Source organism: Oryx dammah, unplaced genomic scaffold (genome assembly GCF_014754425.2).
Source record: "Oryx dammah isolate SB20612 unplaced genomic scaffold, SCBI_Odam_1.1 HiC_scaffold_29, whole genome shotgun sequence".
In the NCBI taxonomy this organism is placed as follows: Eukaryota; Metazoa; Chordata; class Mammalia; order Artiodactyla; family Bovidae; genus Oryx; species Oryx dammah.
In genome coordinates, this window is record NW_024070213.1 from 5,618,525 (window position 1) to 5,631,160 (window position 12,636).

At 49.5% G+C, this 12,636-nt stretch overlaps 1 protein-coding gene across 1 annotated transcript in view; it reads left to right on the forward strand.

Annotated features, from left to right (window-relative positions):
• Positions 1-12,636, forward strand: part of EFCAB6 (EF-hand calcium binding domain 6) — a 255,607-nt gene that overhangs the window by 174,046 nt on the left and 68,925 nt on the right. Inside the window, exon 21 of the mRNA XM_040233143.1 lies at positions 8,582-8,678. Within this exon, the coding sequence (XP_040089077.1) occupies positions 8,582-8,678 (97 nt within the window). The remainder of the gene's footprint in view (positions 1-8,581; positions 8,679-12,636) is intronic.

The following is a 12,636-nucleotide window of genomic DNA, read 5'->3' on the forward strand; positions in this document are numbered from 1 at the left end:
CCTCCAGGGGATCTTCCCGACCCGGGGACCAAATCCATGTCTCCCGTATCTCTTGCACTGGCAGGCGGATCCTTAACCACTGAGCCACCTGCAAAGCCATGGCATACAGTATTACACTCATATTCAAAATGCAGTATTGGGATCATTGTTACTCTAAAAAAAAAATAACCCTTACCTGTGATGATAGATTAATATTCAGTTTCTCCAATCTGAGAGAGAGAGGGGGCAAGAGAGGGAGAGACATACTGCATGGTAATGTAATTCTTTGAAAGTAAAGTTATAAATCAGGAAGAAAATTAGGGCATTACTTGTATATTAAATACCACCTTATGTTTACATAGGGATAGACTAGTGTCTACAAATATTTTATGCATTTATGACAGACCTTTTTCTTAAATTTTTTCAATGTTTCTAGGCTGGGTGGCTCATCTGTGAGTTTTTTCACGTTATCACAAATCCCCCCAACATTTTCCGATGTATTAATTGAAAAGATTGGCATATAAGTTGACTTGTGCAGTCCAAATCTGTGTGGGGCAAAGGTCAACTGGAGTTTGTCCTGCGTTTTTATTTTCTTAAGCTGAAAGCTCAGATTTTTATTTGAATTATTTCTTAATGCTGTCAGTTTTCTCATAGGCATTGATTGAGCTGCATTTCACAAATTTGGACAAGTTGTAGTTTTTATTTTCACTCAGTTCAAAATATTGTCTATTTTCCCTTTAGACTGTTTATTGAAACCATGGATTACTTAGAAGGATGTTTTTTCTTCAAAATATTTCCATGGTTTCCAGCTGTTTGTTATTGATTTCTAATCTAATTCTGTTAAGTTTAGATAGCGCAGTTTGTATGATTTTAATTATTTTAAATTTGTTAAGGTTCATTTTATAACCCTGGAAATGGTCTCTCTCGATGGATGTGCTGTGCTTAGTCGCTCAGTCCTGTCTGACTCTTTGTGACCCCTTAAGACTGTAGCCCGACAGGCTCCTCTTCCATGGGGATTCTCCAGGCAAGAATACTGGAGTGGGTTGCCATGCCCTCCTCCAGGGGACCTTCCCAACCCAGGGATGGAACCCAGGTCTCCTGCACTGAGGCAGACTCTTTATCCCATGTATACTTGCAAATAGTGTGTATTTGGCGGTTGCTGGGTGGGGTGCTCTGTAAATGTCAATTAGATCGAGGTGGTTACAGTGTTCAGATTGTTGCTTAGTTTCTGTTAGTTCCGCCAGTTACCAAGAGGGGCGTGCTGATGTCTCCAACGACAATTTTGCATTTGTTGATTTCTCCCTCCGTTTTTAATCTGTTTATGCTTCGTGTATTTCAAAACTCTGAGAAAAATGTATGGTTATATTCGCCATTTCTGCGTCTCTTCTTTTCTTTCTGAAGTTCCAGTTTTCTCTCTGCTGCCATTTTCCTTCCCCTGAAGAATTTCCATTAGCAAGTCTACTGGAGACCAATCTTAGTTTTCCTTCATTGATAATATCTTTATTGTTCTTTCATTCCTAACAGTTTTTTTTCCTGAATATAAAATTAAAAGTTGACAATTCTTCTGTTAAAGCACTTGGAAAATGTTGTTCCATTATCTCTTGGCCCCTGCAGTTTGTGAGGAAAAATCTACAGTCACTCAAATGGTCTCCCCACTGTGGTGGTTTAGCCACTAAGTCCTGTCCGACTCTTTTGTGACCCCACGGATTGTAGCCCACCAGACTCCTCTGTCCATGGGATTCCCTAAGCAAGAGTACTGGAGTAGGTTGCCATTTCCTTCTCCAGGGGATCTTCCCAACCCAGGGATCAAACTCGAGTCTCCTGCACTGCAGGCAGAGTCTTTACCCCTGAGCCACCGGGGAAGCCCTCTATACATGTGTCATTTTTCTTAAGTTGCTTTCAGGATTTTTTCTTTATCCTTAGTTATCAGCAGTTTTAGTATGAGGGCTTCCCAGGTGGCGCTAGGGGTAAAGAAGCCGCCTGCCAACGCAGGAGACGTGAGAGACGTGGGTTCGATCCCTGGGTTGGGAAGATCCCCTGGAGGAGGATGTGGTGTGTTTGAGCATGATTTTCTTTGAGTTTATCTTTTTTGAGGTTTGTTCAACTTCCTGAATCTGTAAATTTATGTTTTTCCACCAAATCTGAGCAGGTTTCAGCTATTACTTCCCGAAATTTTAAACTTTTTTCAGTACCAGTCTTCGTCTGTTCTTTCAGTACTCCGGGGACCTGGATGTTATATCTTCTGCTTTTGTATCACGGTCTCTGTATCTTAGTCCCTGGAGAGGTTCTTTTTTTCCCCTCTGTTCATCAGATCAGACTATTTCTAGTCATCTGTTTTCAAGTTCACTGACTCCGTCAGTGATGGCTCTGTCATGTTCCTTGAGCCAATCCAGTGAACATTTTATTTCAGTTGTTGTATTTTTCAGTTCTAAAGTTTCCACTTGTTTCTTTTTTTTTAACTGCTATTTCTTTGCTCTGAACTTATGTCTTTCCATTTATTTTAAGAATGTGTACTCTTACCTCATGATTATAATAGCTGCTTTAAAATGTGGTATTTTCAACATCTAGGTCATCTTGGAGTTGGTGCTTGTTTGTCTTTTATCTTGAAAATTGCTGGCATTTTCCTGGTCCTTTGGATACCGAGTTATGTTGGACTGTATTGTGGACATCTTTAATGTTCTACTGTGACCCTCTGTTCCTGTTAAAATCCTTGGTAGTGTGTTGGTTGGTTGATTTTCAAAGCAGGCAATCAGTCCAGTTAGTTTCAGAGTGCGTGTCCCGACCTGCCCTCCGTGGTTTCAATGTCAGTTTATTTTCCAGGGCCGTTGCAGCTCTATCAGGCCAGCCCATGAAGGCAGCTCCCAGGAGCCAGTCCTAACTACACTTAGCTTCTCAGCGCTTTCACCGGGCTGCTCTGGGTTAGTCTCATGTGTGCACACATCAGAGCGTGTGCCCCTGGAGCTCCCTCCGTGCGGCTGAGCTTCCCTTTCTCTAGCTCTCTCCCCTCCGTGATTTCCTCCCGCCCTCTCCAGCAGTCAGCAACCCGCTTTTTGGTCTTGTGGTTGGAAAATCTGAGGTTTTAGTCTCTCTGTGCTGTCGCGTGCTTCTCCTGACTGGGTCCACCTCCAGGGCAACATGGTGAAAGAGAAAAGGAGAAGGATGATAACGTGGATTTCTCCAGTCCTCCTTGAACACAGAGACCCCTTTCACTTCCCCTCTGGTTCGAGAGAAGAATTTCAATTTGGGGTACCTACTTGGCCAGTTAAGGTCTGTCTAGTCAAGGCTATGGTTTTTCCAGTGGTCATGTATGGATGTGAGAGTTGGACTGTGAAGAAGGCTGAGCGCCGAAGAATTGATGCTTTTGAATTGTGGTGTTGGAGAAGACTCTTGAGAGTCCCTTGGACTGCAAGGATATCCAACCAGTCCATTCTGAAGGACATCAGCCCTGGGATTTCTTTGGAAGGAATAATGCTAAAGCTGAAGCTCCAGTACTTTGGCCACCTCATGTGAAGAGTTGACTCATTGGAAAAGACTCTGATGCTGGGAGGGATTGGGGGCAGGAGGAGAAGGGGACGACCGAGGATGAGATGGCTGGATGGCATCACTGACTCGATGGACATGAGTCTGAGTGAACTCCGGGAGTTGGTGATGGACAGGGAGGCCTGGCATGCTGCGATTCATGGGGTCGCAAAGAGTCGGACACGACTGAGCGACTGAAATGAACTGAACTGAACTGACTTGGCCAATACCATTGCTTGGCGTAGAAGTGCGGTTTTGTATTTGGCTTGCTTCCCTTGTGTCTCAGCCGGTAAAGAATCCGCCGGCAATGCGGGAGACCTGGGTTCAATCCCTGGGTCTGGAACATCCCCTGGAGAAGGGGAGGGCTCCCCACTCCAGTATTCTGGCCTGGAGAATTCCATGGACTACAGTCCATGGGATTGCAAAGAGTCAGACACGAATGAATGACTTCCACTTTCTCTTGCCTCAGATCAGGAATGGAACACTAATAAGTGACAAGAAAGGGGAGGATTCCCTCATATCCTTTGTACTTCAGGGGCTTGCCTTCCTAGTTCTTTGGTCAGAAAAACAGGCTCTTTTGAGGCTTTTTCTGTCCACATCCAATGCACAACTCCACAATTAGAACTGTCTTTAAGCAGCCCTTAAACTGGAAATAAGGAGGGAAAAAAACCCGACTTATACACCATATAAGTCCGTCTTCAAGTTTTGATCCCCTCCCCCACCACCAGTATCCTATTCCTTTTGGATGTCCTCAAGCGAGTTACTTTTCGTATTCTGTCCAGAGTTGTAATCAGTGGGAGAGAAAGGGTGAAGTAGACGTGCCTGCTCCATTCTCCCTGAGACATCTCAGGACCCTGGCCCTGGCTGGAATGTTGTTCCCCAGGATTGCACCACACCTTCTCATCACTCAGGTCTCACTCTCTGGCCTTCTTGGCTGAAGTGCCCCCGACCCCACGCTGGTCCCTCATTCTCAGTCACATTCAGTATCTGAAGGTACATGATTCACTAATTTTTCCAAGTGTTTGCTATACGTTCCCGCCATCAGAGCGTGAGCTCCTTGTGGACGTGGGTTCTGTCTGCCTTGCTTGTCACTGTGTTTGTAGGACCTAGGGCAGCAGGTGGGAGGAGTTTGTGGTTGGTGGACTAGTTGATAGGAAGGCTAGATCTGGCTGTCAAGATCTAAAAGGGCAGGCCGTAGGAGAGGAAAAGGCCGTGGAAAAACTTCCAATCTCTCCAGAGGAGACAAGGATATAAAACAGAACAGAGAAGAAATGAATGGGAAATCAGTCGGATTCCCTGGTTTGAGCATGAGTTACTAAGAAAAATAATCAAGCCTCATAGCCCAATAAAGAAATGAGGGTGTTTTGGATGTGTGTTTAGACAGTGGGATCATTTTGGTAGTGCGTTGACTTTGCAGAGATGGAACAGGCCTCTCAGGACCTCCATCCGTTTTGGGGGAAGTCCAGGTGAGCCCTCTGGGGTCAGGTGAAGTCTAATGGTGACGCAGGGGACTGTGTGTCATTAGGACCTACAGTTCTTTAAGCAACAGTTGTGAAAACACAATGTAATCCACCCAACCTTCCAAAACCTTAGTGGTAAAGTAGCATTGCAAGGAAATCAAAGAGTTAATCCTAAAGGAAATCAGCCCTGAATATTCACTGGAAGAACTGATGCTGAAGCTGAAGCTCCAGTACTTTGGCCCCCTGATGTGAAGAGCGGACTCATTGGAAAAGACCCTGAACGCTGGGAAGGTTTGAAGGCAGGAGGAGAAGGGGGCGGAAGAGGATGAGATGTTTCGATAGTATCACTGACTCAATGGACATGAGTTTGAACAGACTCTGGGAGATACTGGAGGACAGAGGAGCCTGGTGTGCTGCAGTCCATGGAGTCGCAAAGGGTCAGTGACTGAACAGCAACAAAAATGAAGTAGCAGTAGAGGACCAGACTGGCTGATCTTTGGATCCCTTTCCGTCCTTGAAATTCCATGATTCTGTGAAGTCCGGTAGGCAGTTGGAGAGAGATGGAACAGGGAAGCAGGTGAGGTTGCCGTGCCAGTGATGCAGAGGTGTGGATGAACAGCAGCAGGCGGTGGCCGGGGGCAGGAACAGGGACGGCTTTTCAGACAGCTAGATGAGCTTTGGGGGGAAGGAGGGAGGAGGAGTCAGGGGCAGGTGGAGAGGGAGACGCACTCGCTGGGGGCACATGTTCGCCAGGTGGTAGGAGTTCTAACACACGCTGTGATTTAAAGAGCAGCGTCACGAAGGGGGTGAGAAGGGGAGAGACGGTTAACAGTGCCACGTGTTAGTCCAGAGACTCCCCGGCTTGGCAGTGTAGACGCCACAGTTCACCTGTGCACCCCGCAAGCTGGCATCTGCCAGAAGAGTGATGAAAGCGGACCCAGCCTCATGTGGTCCATGTCAGCAGGAGGAGCGAGAAGACTCTGCCCAGCCGCTGCCGGTCCTCTGCACCTGCCCGCTGAGCGGGGGCAAGAACTCTTGTCTGCCAGTCCATGGGGAGTCAGTCTATGTAATTCACCAAAGCACTGCTCTGAATAAGACCCTTTCCAAGTGACACAGAGGTCAACAGCCCAGTGTGGGCTTCTGGGGTAACGAGGGCCACCGTGTTCTCAGTGACCAGTAGGTACAGAGTGCCATCATCAGGGAACCTGGGGGCGGTCCCGGACAGCTGAGACTAGCAGCAGAGTTTCTCAGAAGGATTTAGAGGAGAAGCCTTGTAAAGAGCAAATGATCACTGCTTAATTTGTTGGCTCCAGTGCCTGCTGTCTGTGGTGTTTTTTTTTAAATTGTGTTAGTTATATTTTTATTTTTTGGTTGCAAGGGAGGGCTTCCCTTGTAGCTCAGTCGGTAAAGAATCTGCCTGCAATGCAGGAGACCTGGGTTCGATCCCTGGGTCAGGAAGATCCCCTGGAGAAAGAAATGGCAACACCCTCCAGTGTTCTTGCCTGGAGAATCCCATGGACAGAGGAGCCTGGCAGGTTTCCAGTCCACGGGGTCGCAAGAGTCAGACGCGACTAAACCATTAGCGTTACCGTGTTGTGGCTGCCCTGGGTCTTCACCGCCGTGTGCGGGCCTTCTCTGGATGCGGCGAGCGGGTGGCCCCTCTCTGACTGTGGCGTGCAGGCTTCTCCCTGCTGCGGCTCCTCTTGTTGCGGGGCACGGGCTCCAGGCACACAGGCCTCAGTAGCTGTAGTGCACGGGCTCAGTGGTTGTGGCTTGTGGACTTAGTTGCCAGGAAGATGTGGAATCTTCTTGGACCAGAGGTTGAACCCATGACCCCCTTTATTGGCAGGCAGGTTCTCAGCCACTGGGCCACCAGGGAAGCCTTCTGCTGTCTGCTCTAAATGTAGGACGGGAGCGGGATGCCCCAGGAGAACTTCTCTTGGAGACGGCGGCCGCAGGCCTCACCTGCCCCGACCTTGCACTGGGCTAGGCACTCCAGGGGTGCTGGCAGAACTGAGCTCCTTGAATTGAGATGCAAACGTTAAGCAAAAAGAAGATCCCCCACGCATAAAACCACGGTGGCCCCCTTACCTCTGTGAACTGAGCCACCTAATGGGTCCTTTCCTCTGAGGACTGACGTTAGAGGAGCTGCCAAAGTTGTAGCTTCAGCTGGAATGAAAATGATGAGAAAGGCTCGCCTCCAGCCTGGGAGGGCCCTGAGCTGAGGGTCCAGGATTCCCGGAACTGGCTGTGTGATTTCAGCAGGCTGTTTCACCTCTCCAAAGCCCAGCGCCCCCCTTTGCAAAGTGGGGTGACAATGCCAACATTGCTGGGAAATCCGTGTGGCAAATGACCAGCAGCTGCAGCCCGACTGGAGCTCGTGGGGGTCATGGTTACCTCAGATACCATGTCCGCCCCACCCAGCGTCATATACAGAGCTGCAGAGCAGCACGGATAGCATAAACCTTTGCTGAATTTTTTCTTTAGATTTTTTTCCCCACAAGCATCTCACCTGCTGGAACATGAATTATACTTCTGTCAAAGGGTGACCTGGGGGACTTCCCTGGTTAAGACTCCACGCTTCCAGTACAGGGGCATGGTTTCCATCCCTGGGTCGGGAAGATCCCCTGGAGAAGGAAATGGCAACCCAGTCCAGTATTCTTGCCTGGGAAATCCCATGGGCAGAGGAGCCTGGCGGGCTGCAATCCATGGGGTCACAAAGAGTCAGACAGGATTTAGCAACTGAACAACGATAACAGGGGGCTAAGATCCTGCGTATTGCACGAGACGACCAAAAAATGAAAAAATAAAGGGCAATGTGGGCTTTTTTGCTGTCCTCTTCCTGGTTTTCTGGGCTCCTTTGGGGAGAAATTCCTGTGAAGGTCCCTGTGGGGGCTTGCTCACTCACCCTCAGACAAGACACCCCAATCACCCACGTGCCCATGAGTGAACAAGGATCCGAGCAGGGCGACCTCAGAGATACAAGTGGCAAAAGGTTTTATAGGATCTGCTCCCCAAATTTGTTGTAGTGAGCGGAAGAGTCCAGGGCACCCCAAATTCCTTCAGCCACAGTCTTCACTGTGCTTCGTGGTGCCCTAACCACAGTCTGTTTTGAAAGTGTCTTCAGCGCCCACCGTTCTGTGAGTAAGTAGAATTTTGATCATTTTGTATTCCACAGACTCAACCTTTGAGCATGAGCCGAAACCAAGTCTGTAGGTCATGTTCCCCTAGGTTTCCCAGACTGTTTGCTTTGGTCGGAGTTATCACACCCACTTGTACATTCAGAAATACGTTTTTGGTTGTTTTCATCAAAGACAATGTTGTGCTGTGTTTTTTTTTTTTATCCTTTTGGGATTGAACAAACCCTTTTTGTTTTGTGAACCGCTGGAAAATTTGAACAACATTTATCTGGAAATAAACAAGGACTCCTAACTAAATTTAAGATTTCCCTAACATGAAGCTAGGGAAGTAAGACTGTATTTTAAGAATTAAGTTAGACCAGATGTGAAATAGCAGACTTTTATAGTACCTTTGTCACGAATGGGAGTAGGGGAACCTCTTGGGAGATTAATGAGTCTTTTAAATTGAAACAGAATTATTTATAATTTTTTTTTTCTTTTAAGACCAAAACAGAAGGTTGCAGATTCAGAACTAGCTTGTGAACAGGCGCATCAGTACCTTGTCACCAAAGCAAAAACCAGATGGTCAGACTTGTCTAAGGTGAGAAAGCGATTGTTTCCTTAAAAGGGAAGGGCAGCTATTTGTGTTCCAAGGTCATTGGGATGATGGAGCTGTTTTGATCCAGTCACTGAGATAGGAGAAAGCAACTTTTATACCAATGTAGAGCCTTGGGGGCTGCCGTCTATGGGGTCGCAAAGAGTTGGACACGACTGAAGTGACTTAGCAGCAGCAGTGCCTCCTTTGATTCTTAAAATACCTTTTCAAGATAAATTCTCACATTCAAGGTCAATTTTGTCTTTAGGGGGAAAAAAAGTGATTTTAGGAGTTACATGGACTGAAATTCCTGGCTTTATCTCAGATTTGATATGAATTAAAAATTTAAATGAAGCAATGTAAGATGCTATCATATTTCTTTTTACACAGTTATAAAGTGTTAGTTACTCAGCTTTGTCTGACTCTTTGTGACCCCATGGAGTGTAGCCCGCCAGGCTTCTCTGTCCATGGAATTCTCCAGGCAAGAATACTGGAGTGGGTAACCATTCTCTTCTCCAGGAGATCTTCCCAACTCAGGAATTAAACCCGGGTCTCCTGTACTGCAGGTGGCTTCTTTACTGTCTGAGCCACCAGGGAAGCCCCCACAGTTACAAACATGCATTTTAAAGAGATATTTCTTCCTTTCCTGCCAAAATCATGAAAAGCACATTTTCAAGGTGAATACCCTCCATGTGCAGGGATCTGCATTGTGATTACAGTGTCAAGATGGACACACACTCTAACAATGACAGCTATACCTGCAAGACAGTAGATCTGAAATGCAAGCCCAGGTCATCCTGAAGTTTAGACTGTGATGTCACTATTTCTCAATGCAACAAGGACCCAGTAACTTCACTTTTAAAAGTGTTTGTAAACTGCATTATAGGAATACTTTCACACTAGTCTGAAGAACATCTCTACTTTATTTCACTTGGCCATTTTCTTTCTGTGCTCTCTCTTGGCCTGTGTCCAATGTGAAGGCCTGCTTTTAAGCACCCACACCACCTCTTCCTTGGTCCCCATCCTCATAGCATGGACTCTGCCATCCTGGGCCAGCAAATCACATGGACCAAGGCCGGACCGGCCTTAGAGTAGTCCCCTGGGCTGAAGAGCGCAGGGCGTGATCTGGACTGCACATGGTGGGCACACAGGGCCCATACCCCAGCAGGGAGAGGGCAGAGCTAACACCGTCAGCCACATGCCCGCCCTGTTCCTGCTTCTCTCCCACCTTCAAGCTCCCTCAGGCTGGACCAACTCAGGAAAACAGCCCCTTCTCCCCAGCCTGCCTCTCCTCTTGGCTGCTCTGCCCTCCTTCCCTTATGGGAGCAGCCGCCTCTCCGGTCCGCTCTGCGCTGCTCCCTGTGGGGCCACCTCCAGGGCCCTTCGCTGCTTCTTCCAACCCCGCCTTGACATCGTACAAACTGAGTGCCCAGGGGGTGTGCCTGCTCCCTCCTGGCGGAGCTCATGGCCCAGGGGAAGGGACAGTCAGGGAGCAAAGGCAGGTTATTAACAAGGCGGCGGACGCTGAAAGGATCAGGCTGCTGGGAGTGGCCGGAGGCTGGGGAGGCCTTGCTTCTGCCTTGTTCTGTCCACCCTCCCTGAAACACCTCCACCTCGGCTCCCTGACACCCTGAAGGCCCCCTGACTCCTGGCCCGGCCCCCCGGCTGGTTGACCTCCCTGTCCTAGCCCTTTCACTCCACCTTGATTCCATGGCCTCTCTTAGCTGCCTTCATCCTTGACGCTGGGCAGAGCCCCAGACTACGTGTGGAAGAGCCGTGGGGACCCCAGAGCTCTGGGCTGCTGAACCAGCAGCCCCAGTGTCCCCCCCATGGAAACCTCTTTCATCTCTCCTAGAACTGAGCCTGGTGGGAGTGAGGCGGGGAGGGGACACAGATGATTACAGAGGAAGAGGGATTTCAGGGGCCTGGAAGGGGGTGGGGTGGGGGGAGGAGGCGCTTTCTCCAGAACCGAGCTCTGGGCCCCCTCACTGGCCCTGCAGGACTCGATGACCCGGAGCATGTGGACCACCCCGTCCCTCTCTCGGTTTATATTGAGTGCCGCACTGAAGGGATTAGTTTGGAATTCTAAACTGGCAGAAAGTAAAGCCCAGAAACAAGATCCGCCGTATTCCCGCTTGACCGCCTGGTGATGGCACGCGGGTTCCCACGGGCGCTCACATCTGCACTCTTCACTGCCGGGCCCCAGCATTTAGAGATGGTAAAGGTGTCTCCCTTATGCTGCATTTCTGTTGGGAATTCACGAAACAGCACCTGCTAATATCCCAAGGGGTGTATTCTCCAGGAAAACTGCACTTGAACAAGGGTTCAGGGTTTAGTCATCTTGTGACCTTCATATATAGGGTCACATAGCCCGCCAGGCTCCTCTGTCCATGGGATTCTCCAGGCGGAATACTGGAGTGGGCTGCTACGCCCTCCTCCAGGGGGTCTCCCTGCCCCAGAGGTCATGCCTGAGTCTCAGGTCTCCCCTGCGTTGGCAAGGGGGTTCTTTACCACTAGCACCACCAGGGGATCCACCTCAGGTCGTGGGGCTCCCCATTCCTGCCACGCACCACTGGGGGCGCGTCCCGCTGGATCCTCAGAAACTCAGAGGCATCGTCCCCTCTGGGGGCAGCTTACTATGCTCATGTCTATTCAAGTGTTTTTGGAAAATAAGGTCATTGGTTTCTTCAGCAAATATTATTATGAGCTGACTCTGCCCTGTTAGTGAAGTCGCGTAGCCGCGTCTGACTCTTTGCGACCCCAGTGGTCTGTAGCCCCCCAGGCTCCTCTGTCCATGGGATTCTCCAGGCAAGAGTACTGGAGTGGGGTGCCATTGCCTTCTCCAGGGCATCTTCCCAACCCAGATACCGAACCCAGGTCTCCCACATTGTAGGCAGACACTTTACCGTCTGAGCCACCAGGAAAGTGCTTGTTGCAAGGTACTAAAGATACAATGACCAAAAATAAGATAAAATGAAGACGTGTCTGTGCCCCCAGAGACTTGTAGCGTAAACACCAACAAGAACTCTAAAGAATGGTACGGATCACAGTGGCAATGGTGTGCATACAACGGGGTGCCCAAGAAGAGGTCACTCGTGGAAAGATGAGCAGGGGTTGGGCAGGCGTGCGGGGGAGGTGAGAATGCCAGGCCTGAAGCTGAACCAAGGCAGGGGATGTGCGGGGCTGACTGGCACGGTGGGGACAGCACGGATGGGGCAGACCTCGGGGCAGACCAGGTGGTTTTCAGTGTGAGGCAGTGGATGGATCACAACCGGCTGCACATGCTGTCGCTTTTTTAAAAAATTGTGGCAGAGGCTTCCCTGGTGGCTCAGTGAAGAACGTGCCTGCCGACGCAGCAGACGTGGGTTTCGTCCCCGATCCGGGAAGATCCCACCTGCCATGAGGCAGCTGAGCCCGTGAGCCACAGCTCCCGAGCCTGTGCTCGAGAGCCCGGGAACTGCAGCAGGGAGTGCACGTTCCACGACTGCTCCAGGCCCGCGTGCCCTGGAGCCCTCCCACGGCGACTATACTGCAGCCCCTGCGCTCCCGCTCCGCAGCAGAGAAGAGCCTGCGCAGCCACAAAGACCCATCACAAAATAAATACGCATATGAATAGTATTTGTATGTTTTTAGATTTCAGTGGTGTGTGGCAGGAGTAAATAAATGAATAAAGTTATTGTTTTAAATTGTGGTAAAATAGACATAACATAGTTCTTCTGACTACAGGGCCCCAGGAAGTGCTAGCCCCCTGGAGCGGGCTTGGCGGGGGGGGGGGGGGGGGTGGGAGTGGTTGTGGGCCTGGGTCCAGGGTCAGCCTGCAGGTAGGCACCTCTACTTCCCCAAGGCTGGGATCTTGGGTTCCCTGACCAGAGATGGAACCCCGGGCCCCTGCAATAGAAGCGCCGAATCCTAACCACTGGACTACCAGGAAGTCCAGTAATGCATCTTAATTAGCCAGTAGGCA